Below are 18,562 nucleotides of genomic sequence, written 5' to 3'. Positions count from 1 at the left end.
CTCCTTACAGTACACAAGTAGGCTTTACGGTTTTGCAAACATTCTCATATTACCTCACTTACTCTCTATCATAAACCTCCAAGAGAAAAATACTATGAATTCTAAGTTACAGATGAAGATATCAGGGCTGGAAAAGGCACCACTGCTAACAAGGTTGACCAGTTTACGATCTTCCCCTGACAGCAGGCTCATTTGGAATCTACCTTGTTAGATTATGCTAATTCTTCTAGCCTAGAATAGTATGTCTTTCTCTTCAGTTATGTGTCATTCATTCTATATGAATAATCCATCCAATCTCAAGCCTTCCATGAAGCCATCTTTCTGACCCACAAGGATCTCTCTAGAACAACTCCCCAGGTGTTCAGGATTAGATGCCTCATGCCCTTGTCTGGTACTGTTGTCTAACTGTCTCCACACATGAATCTTTCTCACCAAGAAGTGCCTTCACTGATTCTCTCTCAACAAAGCACAGCACGTATTTGTTCAACTGATGTAACAATGTACTTACTTCAAATGATTGTTTTCCACAAAATTCAAACATGTACATAAATCTCCCCATCCTGCCCCAAATTTTAAAATAAGGAAGAGAACAAATATAATAACATTACATTTTGTTTTTTCAGCACAAATATAAATTGTTTCTCTTTTATCTTTATGGCTACAATTATAATTTATTCAATGAGAAAACTGCTCTGGCAACTCTGTCTCTCTGTAAGACAGTTCAAAACAGAACATGAAAAGGTACTTTTTTTACAGAAAAATCTGTCTATTTTATGAACATTATAATAGAAAACAGCCAGTCTGTAATGAATACCTCTTTTGCTAAACAATCTCAAAAATCTTGGTTATCCAGTTTCCATGGACTTAAGACTAGAAATAGTAAGAAAAACAGAAAAACAGATACTATAAATTGGCAAGCCAACACAAAAAACAACAGATGTCAGGATAAAACTTTAAAAAGGGAAAAAAGTATAAAGAACCCAAAATACGTGGAGGGAGGGTGCGTGTGTGTGCGTGTGTGTGAGGCCAAGGAAAGCAATCTGAAGCAGCAAGATAGTGTTACCTCCCCCAACCCCATGTCAATAAACCCTGCAGACATTACTACATTATAAAATAATCTAAACTTGTTCTTAATGATAAGCATAGGTCAATAAGAAAAATCAAATGTTTGAATGCTATATTCAGAATACAGGAGAATAATCAGTATATTTCAGAATTATTTCTATCCAAAATGCCTTTTAATATGTTAATGCTTAAAAGTGGGAAGAAGAAAATGTGGTTACTCAAACTGATTAGTCCCTGCAAGTCTGGACAATAGAGATGTCCCCGTTTTGAGAAACCAATATATGACCAGTACATAGTATGGGAGCAGATTAGGGAATAACCTGCTTCTCACAAATGATGGTCATAACAGTCATCTGAGCTAAACTTTCCCTAGTCTCTTCACTACCCTTTCGACGGCAGCCTTCTCTTAGTTTTCCCTGGTTCACAATCAGTTCTAATGAGGTGGATGAAACTGGAGCTGATTATACAGACTGAAGTAAGCCAGAAAGAAAAACACCAATACAGTATACTAACACATATATATGGAATTTAGAAAGATGGTAACGATAACCCTGTATGCGAGACAGCAAAAGAGACACAGATGTCTAGAACAGTTTTTTGGACTCTGTGGGAGAGGGCGAGGGTGAGATGATTTGGGAGAATGGCACTGAAACACGTATATCATATGTGAATCGCCAGTCCAGGTTCGATGCATGACACAGGAAGCTTGGGGCTGGTGCACTGGGATGACCCAGAGGGATGGTATGGGAGGGAGGTGGGAGGTGGGGTTCAGGATGGGGAACACGTATGCACCTGTGGCGGATTCATGTTGATGTATGGCAAAACCAATACAATATTGTAATTAGCCTCCAATTAAAATAAATAAATTTAAAGATAATAAAATAAATATTTAAAAAATAGAATATCTAGGATGCTATTGAGTAGTTGGTTTAACTCAGATTCACTCACTACTTGAACACATACCTAATATGAACTTGTCCCTCAATGCATACATAGAATAAACGTCTAATTAGCTTCTAAGATGTTCCATGCAGTTCTAGAAAGGGGGAGACTGCAGTGAATTGAATAAAAGCACCAGATGTTAAGCTGCATTCTACTGGGAGAAATATTTAATCACTCAGCAATCCCACATAGGAAGGAAAAGAGGTATCAAAGGCTAAAGAATGATAGGAGTGTATATTAGACTAGCAGAATTAGAGAAGAAATGTATGTTGCTATATTTTACAAAGGCAAGTCAGTCATATTTGGACAGTGGAAACTAAAGCAAATGGTTCAAAGCAGGGCTATTAAGTGAGACAGCTTAATAACAATCTTCAAGTATGATATAAGTTGTCATAAGAAATCTGTTAACTAGAATCCTCCAAATCAAAAAGGAATACCACCCAACTAAATGTGGGAGGCTAGTAAACTACAGAATTAATGAAATCCATTATACTTGCATGAGATTAAAAGTTGTACAGAGACCATACCTTATACTTACAATGTCGTGCTTCTACTTCTAAAAGCTGTTTCAAATCTCCTGAGTTGGAATTTTTCATTAATTCCTACTGAGAAACAAACTCCTAACTGTGTTCTAAAATATCTCAGTCACTTGGATGAAAAAAATTAAAGGACCTATATAAAATCTGTATTTTTATTTAGATACTCCTCCCATGTCAAATGTTACCTCACATCATTAGTGAAAATAATACAAAGAAGTTCAATATTGCAGCTTACCCTACACAATCCACCTCTCTAGGATAATTTAGCGAGCGAAGCACTTGTTCTAAGTTCCGTAAGCTTCTTTTTAAGTCACCTGTTGCCATTATTTAACGTTTGATTCAACTCCAGCTTTGAAAATTATCTAATTTTTCACCTAAAAAGAAAAGAAATCCATGAGACATTGTTTAACTCTTTGTATTTCTGAAGCTTATTTAATCTCTTTTGTTCATAGCTCACACACACTTATTGTATTCATTTTAGCTATTTCTCCCCAATTTGTCTTCCCTATTGGTCTGGTATCCTCTATATATTCCTGAATGTCAGGTGCACTTTTCCCTTCAATATTTTTTCATTAAAAAAAAAAAGTAAAAGATGTTCACCTTCTTACAATGAGTCTGATATTACCTGTGTGCGTTCTCAGTCATGTCTGACTCTTTATGATCCCATGGACTGTAGCCCTCGAGGCTCCTCTGTCCATAGCATTTTCCAGGCAAGAATACTGGAGTATGTTGCCATTTCCTCCTCCAGGGGAGCTTCCCAACTCAGGGACTGAACCCACATCTCTTGTGCCTCCTGCACTGGCACGCAGATTCTTTACCACTGATATTACACGACACTCTCGCAAATATTTAAATTATGGTACACCAAAGTACCATTTGGGAAGACATATCCCCCTAAAATAATCTCCATCAATGACTATTTTGGCTACTTATAAAGGGTACACAATAAAATCAGTAGGAAATGGAGACAAAGAAATTAAGCACAGGTTTAGTCAGTATTCCCAGGGCTCTGAACTTACATAGCTGTAAATCAGATGGCTTGCTTAAAAAATAAAAATAGATGAGTTTAAAAAAATTCAGGATTCGGCTAATTACATATGGCAGATTAAAATGTATGTTACCTTTATTCCCTTTTCTAAACTCCAGTAAAATGAAAGTAAATGACTAGAAACCATATATATTCATCAGGAAAAAGAAAACCAGAGGGGACTCCGCATGACAAAATTTTGGAAGATGGAAAACAGATGGATGAGTTAACAACCAACCTAGCAGAGCAAAGTTAGATCAATCCCATTCACCTATTTAGGAGGAAACCGACAACACCAAGACAGGTTCAGAAATGAGGGTCCTTGATTATCCTGAGGGGTACAGCCAGGGGCCTGAAATAAGAATGATTATTTGAAGGTTGACATAAGAAGCGACTAAACCCTAGAGACTTACTGTTTCTCTGCTTCCACTCCCTCCCTCCATATATAACCTGCTCTGATAGGCAACTACCTCTGATCCCCAGGTTTATCAATGAGTTTTTAGAATAATCAGCACAACCCACAAAACTGAGTTGGAATTCATTAAAATTTAAAACTTCTACAAAATAAACTGTTAGAGAATGAACAGATAGGTCACAGACAGAATATTTATAAAATACTACTGGATAAAAGACTTATTTCCAAAGTACACAAAGAACTCTAGAGTAAGAAAACAACCCTATTTAAAAATGGGCCTAGTATCTGAAAGTCTCATTAAAGATGTGGTGGTGGTGGTTTAAGTGTGTCTGACTCTTTGCAAACTCATGGTCTGTAGCCTGCCAAGCTCCTCTGTCCACGGGATTTCCCAGGCAAGAATACTGGAGTAGGTTGCCATTTCCTCCTGCAGTGGATCTTCCTTACCTAGGTATCGAACTCCCGTTTCCTACTTGGCAGGCAGATTTTTTACCACTGAGTCACCTGGAAAGCCCCAAAGAAGATATAGATGCAAATAAGTATGTAGGATGCTCAACATCAAATGTCATTATGCAATTATAAATTAAAAAATGACACCACCGCATATCTTATTATAATGGTTAGAATCCAAAAAACTGACAGTACCAAATGCCTCTGAGAACAGCAACAGGAACTCTCATTTTTGGTCGGTGGGAATGCCAACTGCATAGTCATTTTGGAAGATGGTCTGGCAGACTCTTACAAAGCTAAATGTCACACAATCAGCAGTTGTGCTAGTAAGTATTTACCCAACTGATTTAAAATTTTAAATGTACATACAAGATTCTGCATGGAAATGTTTATAGTAGCTTTCCTCTTAATCATCCAAAACCAAAAGATATTAGGATGTCCTTCAATAGGCAAATGAATTAAAAAAAAAAAAAACTAATACATCTATACAACAGTGTATTATTCAACAACAAAGAAAGGCAACCAAGACAGAAATGAACCTTAATGCATCTTGCTAAGTAAAAGAAACAAGTTTGAAAAGACTACGTATTGTTTGTTTTCCATTTTATGACATTCTGGAAAAGGCAAAACTGTAAAGACAATAAAACTAGAGATCATGGCTGCAAGGATTCAGAAGTAAGAAGAAAGATCACAAAGAGTTAATGTGCAAAGCAACCTCACAGAAGGGGAGGGTGAAAAAGCCAAAAGCTAAGTTGACTCTGGAAATGAGAGGCACCTGTAAGACTAAAGGAAGAATGAACTGCACATAAACACTGTACTCCAGTTATAGAGTCATTTCCCATGTACATGTGAGTTATGATGCTTCCACACATATACGCTGCAATTGAACAACTCGGTAAACAGATGGCTGAATAGTAGAAGGTATGATTCTCACTGCTGGATGGGAGTTTACAGAGAAGCAAAGGAAGGCGACTGGAATCAGCCCTGCCTTGTGGATTAGTTCAACATATCAGTATGAACTCATGTTTACCTTAGTATAGATACAGAAATACGTGCAATGCTGGCTCCCTGGAGAAATGGCCAATTCTCAGACTGAGGGAGGAAATATACAAGATGAGCCTGAGGCTCATTTTATCATTATATCATTCTAGAAAGTAAAAAAGTACACACAAAACAAAGAAACCAATCCCATACTTGATAGGAGTATGGCATAAGGAATGAAACAGCTTCCAGAGATCAAAGCTGAAACTATCTGAACAACAACAACAAAAATCAGTATAACTCAATGTGAACAAATAAAGAAAAAAAGTCTTATAATGATTTCAACATATGTAAAATAAGCATGTGATAGAATTCAACATTTACAATATTAGGAACAGAAGGGAACTGCTTCCCATCATCTACAGGATATTTACCAAAAAATTACTGTAAACATCATATGTAAAGGTGAAATATTGAAAGCTTTCTTCCTGAGATGGGGAAAAGGCAAGTTTATTCACTCTTACCATTTCTATTCAATATTGTACTACGGGTCTTAGTACAAAAATACAAGAAAAAAAAAAAAACTAAAAAGGAAGAAAATAAAAATGTTACTACTCACAGACTGTATTTGAAAAAATTCAAAAGAAATAAAATGAATTTAGCAAGGTTGCTGGACTGAAGGTTAATATACAAATATTGATTGTATTTCTCTGTATTTCTCAAATAATTTAGAAAATATGTTTAAAAATATACATATAAATAATTCACTAGCCTCAAATATCGTAAATGTGTGAATAAATTCAAAACAGATCTGTAAGACCTCAAACAAAACAAAACAAAAAAACAGAAAACTTTATTGATACAAAGCCCTAAATAAGAGGTCTACATTCAGATCAAGGATTTAAAGACTCAATAAGTTGATCCCATAATTCAATGTATTCCCTCCATCCCATGCCCCACCAAAACACACTGTAGTTTTTTAAAGGTGGAAATTCACAAGCTGATTCTAAAATTTGCATAGATATGCAAAAGATAAACAGAAAATAACACCATGGTGAAAATGATCAAAATTGGAAAATTCAACCATTGGATATAGAGAGTCATTATAAAGTTAAATTTAGAATTATTGAAAATATCTACCAACACAACAATGGAATGGAATAATGCACAGAAATAGACCATGCATATATCAACACTGCTGCTGCTGCTACTAAGTCACTTCAGCCATGTCCGACTCTGTGCGACCCCAGAGACGGCAGCCCACCAGGCTCCCCCATCCCTGGTATTCTCCAGCAAGAACACTGGAGTGGGTTGCCATTTCCTTCTCTGATGCATGAAGGTGAAAAGGGAAAGTGAAGTCGCTCAGTCGTGTCTGACTCTTAGCGACCCCATGGACTTCTTGCCTGGAAAATCCCATGGACTGCAGCCTGCCAGGCTCCTCCGTCCATGGGATTTTCCAGGCAAGAAAGTTGATGGAGAATAGCCCTGGAAAATGGATAGTCTTTTTCAATAAATTGTACTGTGTCAACTGAATACCCAGATGGGATAAAGAAATCTTGACCTCCTTGATGTAAAGGGAACTTTATATCCTTTACAATCAATTACAGGTTTGTCAAAGATCTAAATGTGAAATATAAGACAGATAGGTTTCTTGGAGATTACAGAATACATGATTCTTCAGGTAGAAAAAGATTTCTGGTCTTAAGACTGATAAAATGAGTCACAATAAACTTTCTATCTTCTGTTCATCGAAAGATACCATTAGAAGAATGGAAAGATAAGTCATTGAGGGGAAGTTGATACTGTCAATATACATAACCAACAAAAAGATTTAAAAAAAAATCCTACAAAGTAATAAGACAGACAACTCAATAGAAAAACAGGAAAGAGATCTGAACAGTAACGTAAACGTGAAAACAACAAAAATGTGAAAAGATATGCAACCTTAATAATCATTAGGAAATTACAAAGTAAACCCAAAGGCAAGGTTGCAAAGCATCTGAAACAGAGCACAATGCTGTCAAAGTATAAATTTGTACAATGATTTGGGAAACTTATTGCTGCTGCTGCTGCTGTTAAGTCGCTTCAGTCATGTCCGACTCTGTGCAACCCCATAGACGGCAGCCCACCAGGCTTCCCCGTCCCCAGGATGCTCCAGGCAAAAACACTGGAGTGGGGTGCCATTTCCTTCTCCAATGCATGAAAGTGAAAAGTGAAAGGGAAGTTGCTCAGTCGTGTCCAACTCAGCAATCCCATGGACTGCAGCCCACCAGGCTCCTCCGTCCATGGGATTCTCCAGGCAAAAGTACTGGAGTGGGGTGGGAAACTTATTAGTGATATCTAGTAACATACTCAGGGTCCATGAAACAGGAGTATGAGGCCAATGGATACAAATAACAGAATATGTGTGTACTTTTATGTGCACAAAAAGATAAGAACAATATTTGAGATTTTAAATGGTTCATTTTTTTTAATCTCAAAGAAAATAATACCATGGAATTACATTTTTAAATGACTCATTTTATGGCATGGGGCAGGGCTTTCTCTAGACTAAAGGAGGTTATTCCAAGGGAGGTACCTAAACTAAACAGGTAAACAAATGGTTAAAAACTTTTGCAAGAAAAAGACAAAGGGCTTCTAAACTGTAACCAATGAGGCAAAGCTCAGTAACACACTTCAAAATATCTAGTATTTATAACTGTCCAAATATATAACAATACCTTGAGTACTGAATCCTCTGGGAATGCTGCTCCTCTCAAATGAAGTCACTGACATTAAAAACAAAACACAACAATCCATAAATCAGGGGAACTAGAGTCAGCATGATCATGTCCCCCTGGTCAACATCTCAGCAGTTGCCTAGGGCACAAATCACCTTCTCACACACCTTTTCTGTATCTATATATAACCTGAGATGGGGTACAAATGTGCAAAATCCTAAATTTAGTAAACTTTCTATATTAAGCCACTACTGTAATTCTGTACCCTTTCCTTCTCTTAAACACAGTATCTTTTTCCTTATAGCTCAGCTGGTAAAGAATCGTCTCCAATGCAGAATACCCAGGTTAGATTCCTGGATTGGGAAGATCCCCTGGAGAAGGGATAGGTTACCCACTGAAGTATTCTTGGGCTTCCCTTGTGACTCAGTTGGTAAATAAGCTGCCTGTAATGCAGGAAACCTGGGATTGATCCCTGGGTTGGGAAGATCCCCTGGAGAAGAGAAAGGCTACCCACTCCAGTATTCTGGCCTGGAGAATTCCATTGACTGTATAAGTCCATGGGGTCACAAAGAGTCCAGTGCAACTCTCACTTCCTGTTCCAAGTCTCCCCTCCTTTATCCACACGGTAAAGAACACATTATTGAACATACTTTTAAATGCCCATATGTGAGTTTTAGTCAATATTTTCCAGCCAATCAACCACTTCAACTAAGTATTTACATTTTTAAGCAGAGGAAATTTCAAGTGTGTCAAATGCAAAAAAAACTAGAAAAAAAAGGAAGTCATTCTAAAAATCACTTTCAACAATATATTGGCCAAGAAAGATCAACCTTATTTAACATCTTTCAGGATAACTGGCGGAATATATGTATATAGGGAAGCAGTTAAGGATGACTTCCCAAGACCAGCCTTAATTTTCTTGGAAAAGATGAAGTGGGAATTAATCTGGCTGTTGACTGCAAAAAATATATATAGTTTTGGGTGTTGTCACTGGCCAATATAGTAAGTCTAAGTTTGGTAAGTTCCAGACCCAGGTGCATGTGCTAAGTTGCTTCAGTCGCCTCCGACTCTTTGCAACTCCATGGGGTGTAGTCTGCCAGGCTCCTCTATCCCTGGGATTCTCCAGGCAAGAATACTGGAGTGAGTTGCCATGCCTTCTTCCAGGGAATCCTCCCCACCCAGGAATAGAATCTGAGTCTCTTACCTTCTCCTTTACTGGCAGGTGGGTTCTTTACTGCTCATGCCACCTGGGAAGCCTCCAGACCCATGTACCTTAATCAATTCTTCTAGGGGCACCTTTTCTCCTAAGACATTTCTATTAACTTTAGTATAAATTTTATCTCTTTCCACAGACTTCTTTTAACCCTTTTTGAGGTATATTCTGTCTCTGTGATACATGAAATTTTGTTTTATTTAACACTTTATGGTATCTTTCCTTTCTCTTAAGTCCTGTAACATATATTAATGTCTCATTATTTCTACCTCTGGTAATGGAATTTCTGACAACAAAGTATGTCCCTGGAACACATCCTCTTCTGTATCAGCAGAATAAATATTCTGAAGAAGAGTATGATAAAAGTACTGCTGGGATCTGTAGGTGAGGAAGATAAGTGATAAAATAGGAAAGAAAAAAATTAAAGGATTAAGAAAATTGAGTATTACAGAAAAAAATTACAGCCACTGCTCTACATTTACATGGAAAGCTCTACATGGAAAGTTTATTATAAAACTGAAAAATACTAAAAATTAAGACATTAACAAAAAGCCAATCTAGGAATTGTGCACATTTTAACACAGTAGTTTCAGACATGAAAAATAACTTTTTAGGAAGTCACTTAACATTTTCACTTTATAACACTTATAAAAAGAAATTAAAAGACAAAGGCATATACCACTCAGCTTGTAGCAGATTCAACCACTAAAATGGTCTCAATATTGCTTCCTAGCTTCCTCCAGAATTCTCTGCTACAAGTTAGATCTGCCCCACTGTATTACAGGAGGCATCGTGGAAATGGTATAAAACAGCAGTTTAAGACGATTAATCTAATTCAGTCTCACTGCCACTAAAGGTCATTAAATGATACCTCCCAATGGAATGCCAATGAACTCAGTGATTTTTGTTCAGAATGAAGCAATTAAACCATTGTTGTAAGGACTATGGTTGATGACTAAGGGTTTGTGACAGCTATTGATATTATCTATTAAAAGTAATAGAGGAGAAAATTGGGAGAAAGGGGGAGTAAGGGTCAAGTATATAACTGCGGGATAGCTGTGTTCATATATAAAACCGTGTAAAGGTCTGTGGATAATTTTAGAAAAAGTCTACTACAGCCCTGATTCCAGAATCCGAATTTCAGTTTTTTCTCCTAGTAACGAAAAAATCCAGTCCTGTATGAAAGTGAAGTACTTTTTCTTTCCCCCTGAAATACTCGGGAAAGGTAAAACAAGGAAAACATCAACTATCCTCAGCTCTTCCCTCTCATCAGTATTTCCGAGGAGCCGGATTGCTCAGCTCAGAGGCTCCAAAAAGAGGAATCGGTCCGTCCAGGACCCTAAGTCATAACCTATCTGAGAGGATGAGCTCTTCCCACTTGGACGTTATCAAAAGGATACCCGAGTCGGGTTCATGGGCAAGGCACATCTAGGGCTCTCCTCCTCCCACTTAATTTAAAAGGATAAGACAGAGCTGTTTACTTCCACCTCTCCCAGGCCTTCGGTTAGGGCAGCGAAGAGAGGCGACCCCCGCCAAATCCCGGGCGCAGCCCCGTCGGCTCCCCCGCGCTCACCCAGAACGGCCCAGCAAAGAAAGGGCTCCGAAGGCCTCTGGCCCCGCACAACGGGCAAAGGAGGTGGTAGCATATGCAACCCGAGAACCCCGGGAGCCCAGCCTCCAGCAACGAGTCCCTGCGGCCCGACGCCGCTGCCGGGGCGCGCTTCTCGCGCCGACCGTTTGTATTCCGAGCACCGCTGCAGGATCTTCAAAGCTCTCGGTTCCTCCACGTCCTGGATTCTCCGCCGCAGATTCCACAGGATGTCTATCTAGAGCCCTTGGAAGACTAGTCCTGCCGAGAGGTTTTTCTACATTCAGTCAGATCCCAAGGTGCAGATTGGAAGTCTGCCCAGTTCTGAGGCTCAGAGGGCCTCGAACTGGAAAGTGAGAAGCCGAGACGCCGTGGCGAATCGTAGACCATGGAGATGAAAATACTTTCTGAAGCCTCTGAACCCTGACGTCACTTCCGGCAACAATAGGAAACGTCAAAACTCGGCCGCTGAGGGGGCTGCAGCTTGAAGCTCTCTGAGTTCGGAAGGATCCGGTCCTGTTTCTGGGATTCTCCCCTACCTCACTTCCACCGGCGTGAACGAGTGAAGTTTGAACCGGCTTCTCCATGGCCTGGGCGCCCGTTCCCGGCTGAATCGTTTTCTTTTTGGCTGAAAGCCCCCGCCCGGAGGCCGATTCGTCGCGGCGGCGGTGGTATCGCAGGTCGCCCAGGTAAGGGCGTTACCCTACGTATTTCATAGCTCTTGAGTCTCTTCCCTGTACACCCCTACTTTTCTCCTCGGAAATAATGACAACCGATGCTTACCAGTTGGCAGAAACTTGCCAACCTGTAAGACTTTGGGGCCAATGACAGAGCAAAACATCTTGAGTGACAGCGGTGCTGGCTAATTAAAATAAGGAATCCGTGTCAGGAGGCGGGAGTAGGTGTGTTCTTGTGTTCCTAGGTCACTGGGGTGTAGGTCAACTTGGGACCCCAGGTAAGGGTCCGGCTTCACTCTGAAATAAAGCCGGGAAAAAGCAGAGGTTACTCTTCTAGCCCAGATGTAGCTTTTAAGTAGAGTGGGTTTGGGGGGGGGTTCATAAGCACAGTTTTCGATTTCTTACATACTTTCTAGTAACATGAATGGAAAACACTAACATACAGTTAATGTCACGATGGATTGCTAGCTGCTTTAGCTGTTAAACTTTGGTTATAAACTTGGCAAATTCTTAATTTGTCGTCTCGTTTTTCTCTGTGACTGGGCTCTAGTTTCTTACATGGCTGCTCAATTAAATATTATTAAAAGTGGATGAAATCACAAATGGATCCCAATCCTCAGTCAATTAAGGGTTTTACTTTAGGTTTTGTGTATATTTAACAATTTAATCTTTGAATCTACTTCTTCTAACAACTGGAGTTTTTATTTTCAGGGATCCCAGATGTTTCTCTCCATATCAATAGATCATGAACTTTATTACTGTAAAGTGAAGCTAATTTAGTTTTCCATTTCAGCTTTCCTTGTTTTTTTTTAAGTTTGGAGTTGGTGACCATATTTCTGGGATAGAGGGGATTTTTACCACCTAAGAAAATGGTTTCCAAAATTGAGAAGATATCAGAATGAGAAATAAGTTTTATTCTATTTTCAGGTTGAGTAGGAAGCTTGCAATTTTTATCCAAATAACTTGACAGTTTGTCTGAGGTATTGTACACACTGTGGCACCGGGCTTTCCCTCAAGTGAGCAGTCTAAGAGAGTGAGCACCCAAAACTCTCTCTAGTTTTTTATAACCTAGTATCGGAAGTTGCCTCCTTTCATCACTGCTGCCAACTGCCATATTCTTTTGTTAGAAGTGAGTCAGTAAATCCAACTCAGTCATTGTGGAAAGAATTACACAAGGGCATAAATCCCAGGGAGCAAGGGTCTTTAGGAGCCATCTTAGAGGCAGCTTAACACAGTTACCCTGGCTGATAACTTTTAGGAGTTAATAGGAATAACTGAGCAAAATTATATCCAAGAGAAATGCCTGGTTATAATGAAACAGGCCAACTTAGACAAGAATTTTCCTTCTTGAAAAGGGTTTTTTTTTTTTTTTTGGAGGTGGGGAGAGTTGTGTAGGGGGTCTTTTTTCCTACTGATTACATAAAGAAAGGCTTATTGTTTTTCTTGGAAAACTGCCTGAGAAATGGCATGTGTGAGAGGAAGGTTTGTCTTTTAAGGATATACATGAGCAGAGTACCTCATAACTGGAGATTATGTATTCCTTACCGATTGCTATTTTTCATGGTTGAAATGATTTCAAAATAAACATGGGCAAAGATAGTTTTTAAGGTGGAAAGAAGTTAGGAAAAGCTAGAGGTGAGCCTTTCTAGTGTAGAAAGAATGTGGCATGTCTATGTTGGTATGAGAGCAAATAGGGATAGGAGAGGTGTGTCTGAGAACAGAACCACGTTTGTGTGTTTGTTTTTAAGCATTATTAGATGTCAGGTTACATTCTTTCAGCACTACTGGATGCATATCACCAGAACAGATTTTGTCAGTGAACCAAATAAGCTTATTAGACGTGAAAGGTATAGGCTTCAGGGTTTATTATTTTGGCTTTGACCCACTGTAAAATTGCCTATGCTTCTTCCAATTTTGAAAGATGTTGTCAATCCTTAGTAAAGCATTGTTCAAGTTTATCTTTTAAACTTCAGGTGCTTAGCACTAGCCAGTGTAAATTTTCAAATTGTAGATTTGGCTTTTAAAATGTTGCTCCCTATCAGGTTAACATACTTCGTTTGTAGTAGAATATAGCCAATTAACTAATGTACTTGTAGGCCCTTAGATGTCTGCCAAATTTTAAACAGGTGCTTGCAAAAATAACACAGTTGAAATACTTCATTCATAAAAAATATTTTATGGTAATAACTAGATAAGCTAAGCCATGCATCATAATTTATTATACCTCTGATCAGTTTAATAGGGAATGTTTTGTGCTTTTGAATAGGTTAAAAATAATTATTTTCCTTACTTCAAGTATGCTGCTAAGTCACTTCAGTCGTGTCCGACTCTGTGCGACCCCATAGACGGCAGCCCACTAGGCACCCCCGTCCCTGGGATTCTCCAGGCAAGAACACTGGAGTGGGTTGCCATTTCCTTCTCCAATGCACGAAAGTGAAAAGTGAAAGTGAAGTCGCTCAGTCGTGTCCAAGCAATGAATTACCAAGAAATTATCTTTACTTTGATCACAGAGCATTGAAGTTAGTCATTCAAATTCACAAATTTATCGTTCATTACTTAACCAATGGCTATATACAAGTCTGTTTTTTCCCCCTACATTTTGATTCAGATTTGAAAATTGAGGGTAATCCATTGGCTGATATAATAATGTGTCAAAATCATTAATATGAAGTCTGTGGATTATTTGTCTACCTCATGTTGCATTTTCATTGATTATTTTACTTAATATTTTAAAACAACTTTAGTGAATACATCCACTTCTAGAAATTTATGTTCCCCATTTATTTTTTTTTCCTCATGGTTTTGTTTTTCTGATATTTATTGACATAGATTCTATGGTAAAACTTGAATGAGTTTATATTCTATTTAGGGTAAATGTTTTTATGATGGAGAGATGAGAAAAGACATTTGGTTTCAAGTTTAGGCAGCAGGTTTGGTTTAGGTCTATGATCAGCAATTTGTGTATTCTGCAAGAACAGGTTGCAGAGGATTTCATAAGCTATTTGAAAGAAGGAACATGATTTCAGCAGGTGAGCCATGCTTGAAGAACCCCTGTTTGCTTATGCTGAGCAGTAATTTGTAGGAGTCACGAACATAGGGAAAAGACACAGAAAGGATAGATGCTAAATACACACGTACATGCACACACACGTCCATCTCTATCACCTCTTCATTTTGTTTTAATTTTTCGGATATTCTCATCTTTAGAGGATCACAGAATTTTATAGCTAAAAGAGAACTTAGAGATCATCAAGTTCAAAACTCTCTTTATAGGTGAGGAAAGTGAAACTTCGAGTATTGTGCCTTGTATTCACAAGTTGAAGGAGCCTGAATAATGCACACATTTTGTGTTAGTCTGTTTTCACTGTTAGATGTTTTCTCATCTCACTTCTGACTTTTCTATTGGCAGCTGTCAGTATTTATTTTATTTTAGAGACTTCCCTGGCCCTCCAGTGGTTAAGACTTTATGCACCCAATGCAGGGGTCACAGGTTGGATCCCTGGTTGGGGAACTAAGATCCCACATGCTGCAGGGCATGGCCAAAAATAAAATTAAAAATATATTTATTTTGTTTGATACTTTGTCTTTATTTCTTTAAAAGTATGTCAGTAACAATGACAGTTTTTGTTTTGTCTTTTTAATTCCACAACTCTGATAAGAGTGGCCTTGTGGTCAGTGGGCATGGAGTGTGCTGTGCCCTGAGGGTTGGGAATGTGCTGCCATGACCACTGCTGATACAATTGGGTCGAGTAAAGAGTGCAGTCAGTGCAACTAAAAAATAATGCTGGTGAGAAATTCAATAAATTTATTTTACTCAAAAATTAAAACAGACAGTGGAACATCTCTCTGCAAAAGAAGCTGAAGAAATAAGTGAAATTGAATAAGCCCCCAATTCTCTGCTTTTTGGTTACATTTTAAGTGACATATCTTAATTTTTACACTTGTTTAGATACCATTTGGTAACATTCATTATAGAATCAAATTAAACAACAGGATAAAAAACCTTCAGAAAACAGTGATATTGTAAATCTTTTTTGATTTAAAAAAAACTACAAATGGTATGCCTTTTACTAACAAAAAACTGCTCTTGCAGGACCAGATCTTTAAATTTAATGAGTGGGTTTTTTTTTTTTTTTTATGTGTTTAATGTACCCTGTGACCTCTTAGTACTTAGCTATTTCCCTTTTCTCCTTAGAAGGACCTCCTTGTGGACTTACCCTCCTTCATTTCTCTACAGTTGTTGCCTTTCAAATTTAGAAGTGTGCTTGGTTATCAGGTTTTTTTTTTTTCTTTTCTTTTTCCCCCCTCTCCTCAGTCTGTTTTAAACTACCTTGGTGGTCTGTTCTTTTGGAAAAAGAGAAATAAATGCTGGGGCTGCCAATTTGGTTATAAATGTGGAAAATATTTTCTCACAGAATCTCCCATGTTCTTATGCAATCACATGATAACACTTAGAAAGTAACTAAAAATCTGGTTACTTCCCAGTTGGAAAAAAATTTTGAAAATTTCCAAGGCAATATAAAGGAGTGAATTTCCTCATTTGGTACACAGAGTTTTAGATCTTTATGTGAAATAGGAAATTTCTTATTTGTAAATCCAACTATTTAGACATTTAAGAAATATTGAAAAGTAATGATTTATAATGAGTATTTAAAGTAGCTCATTCATGTCGCTCAACACAGACTGGTGATTTAACACTGCTTACTCAGGAAGACACTTTATAGAATCTCCTTTGCTTCAAATGAAAATGTTTAAAGCAGAATGCTTTTTTGAGACCTCCAGACTCCTTTGTGTTCTTCCCATCTTCCCCTGCGTGTCATCCATCCATCTAAATGGTGTATGAACCATTCTTTATCACATATATTGTTTCCACAGCATGTGCTGTTTGAATCCTTAGTGCCATAGAATTACTGAAAGCAGTAGAGCAGTGTGTTCCTTTAGAATAATACTTTATTTGATGTTTAACTTGTTACATAGGGATGTTTTGATTAAAGATGATTAATATACTTTATAGATAATTTTATATTAGATGTACCAGTAGGTATTAAAAGCAATCTTTAGCATTCTTTTGTGGAAAAGTTCTACTTTTTTGAAAAGAGAACAAGATATTACAATAACAGAAAAGTATTGTTCTCAGAAATGTTAATAATTAACTTGATAGAGCTTTTGGTAATTAATATAATCTATGCTGCCTTCTAAGTGGAAGTGCCTTTGTGCTGTTACAACAGTTACGTTTAGACTGCCACTGTATCTCTTTTTTTTAAAAAATGAAAATTATATCTAAAATATGTCAGAAAAGTTTCTCAGATTTTTGCATTAGAGAAAAGGGAATGAGTCAGGATATACATACTGCTTGACAATTAAAAGATGCCTTTATATATTCAATATATTATCTCAGTTAAGACTGATAGCAATCCTGTAATATAGATAGGAGTGATTTCCTGCATTTTGTAGGAAACCAAAGATCAGAAACCTTGTTTGAAATATCTGAGGTCACACAGCATATTGTGTAATTGGAACTCCAACTTTAAATTCACTCTCCAAAATAACTGTGTCAAAAAAACCTGCACAGTTCTCTCATGCAGACCTCATATAGGCCACATTCTCTAGTCTCAGCATAATAAAACTAGACATTAATTTTAAAAACCAGAAGGCCTAAATAATTAGATTAAAAAAAGAAAGAGCTCTTCTAAATTATTTGGTCAATGTGTAAAAAAAAAGTACTATTGTTATTGTCACTGTTATTTTAATAGAAATAAGGATAGTAGTTAGGAGATTAAACAACTGATGGTTTTTAAAAATATTTTTAAAATATTTTAAAGAAATTATATCATTATTCTCACAAATTTGAAATATTATAAAATTATTATATTGTAACTTTTAACATTATTAATATTATAAAATTATCTCCAGCAATCAAAATTAAATCACATTATTTCCTGTACTTTGATTTTTAATGAGTAAACCACTTTTAATGTAGTTTGCATTTATTCTGTTTATTAGACCCAGGAAGAGGCACACATCAATTCTTTTGTATTTATACCTCCACTCGATTATTGATGTATCCTAAGTAAATAGCCTACACATTAATATAATTTGTATGCTTAAAGATTTGTATTCCTTGATTCTCTCTTCTTTTGATCTGTATAGTGTGTTCCACAAAGTCAGAGGTGATTCAGAGGTCATAGAGTTTTAATAATTAGTTGGATTTCCTTAAATCTAAAATAGTTACTATTTGTCAAATGTCACTAGACTTGCTGTGTCCTTGGTCACCCTCTTTAGAGTGTTTATTAGAGTGTCTAGTTATTTAAAGAACTTTATTGTGGCATCATTTAGATATAAAATTCACTTGTTTTAAGTGTACAGTACTCTGCCTCCCACCTTTTTTAGTTAATTGTAGATACACATGCAGTTGTGAGAAATATAGCAAGAGATCTCTTGTACACTTTGCTTAGTTTCCCTGGGTAGTGTGACATATTACAAAATCATAATATACTGTCATAACCAGGATATTGAAATCAACATATCTCACCTATCTTATTCAGAATTCTGCAGTTTATTTTTGCTCACATGTGTATGTGCATGTATGAGATTCTGAGCAGATTCACATATCTAGTACCACAGTCAAGACACTGAACAGTTCAAACACCACTGGGACGGATCCCTGGTGCTGCCATTTAAAACTACAGCCACTTCCCTTCTGGATAGTGATGCTGAATGTCTATCATGTAATTATGTACAATTTGTATATCCTCTTTGGCAAAGTATCTGTTCATGTCTTATGTCCTTTTTTAATTGAATTGTTTGATTTTTTTTTTTGCTGTTGTGTTTGAGATATTTTCTCTCCATCTGTAGCTTGTGTTTTTGTTTTCTTCATATGGACTTTTCAAAGAGCAAATGTTTTTAATATCGATGAGGTTGACTTTACCAACTTTTATAGTTTGTACT

General features: G+C 37.2%; 2 protein-coding genes across 15 annotated transcripts in view; one reads left to right on the top strand and one right to left on the bottom strand.

The window, feature by feature from the left end:
* The window catches only part of CEP44 (centrosomal protein 44), a 39,053-nt gene extending 27,914 nt beyond the window's left edge, over window positions 1-11,139 (bottom strand). For 5 of the 14 annotated variants that reach the window (XM_005209799.5, XM_024995597.2, XM_059889021.1 and 2 more), the window contains exons 1-4: window positions 10,923-11,139; window positions 9,619-9,727; window positions 8,137-8,184; window positions 2,782-2,920 (exon numbers count right to left, since the gene is read on the bottom strand). In XM_005209799.5, coding sequence (XP_005209856.1) covers window positions 2,782-2,870 — 89 coding nt within the window. In that variant the 5' untranslated portion in view covers window positions 2,871-2,920; window positions 8,137-8,184; window positions 9,619-9,727; window positions 10,923-11,139. 14 annotated transcript variants of the gene reach the window in all.
* Window positions 11,140-11,383: 244 nt separating this feature from the next.
* FBXO8 (F-box protein 8) overlaps window positions 11,384-18,562 on the top strand; it is a 39,454-nt gene continuing 32,275 nt past the window's right edge. The window contains 1 exon segment of the mRNA NM_001015667.3: window positions 11,384-11,626. The gene's annotated coding sequence lies outside the window, so the exon portion shown is untranslated.

Source organism: Bos taurus, chromosome 8, assembly GCF_002263795.3.
Source record: "Bos taurus isolate L1 Dominette 01449 registration number 42190680 breed Hereford chromosome 8, ARS-UCD2.0, whole genome shotgun sequence".
Classification (NCBI taxonomy): Eukaryota; Metazoa; Chordata; class Mammalia; order Artiodactyla; family Bovidae; genus Bos; species Bos taurus.
Note: the sequence above shows the minus strand (reverse complement) of the source record. Positions and strands in the feature narration are given on the sequence as shown.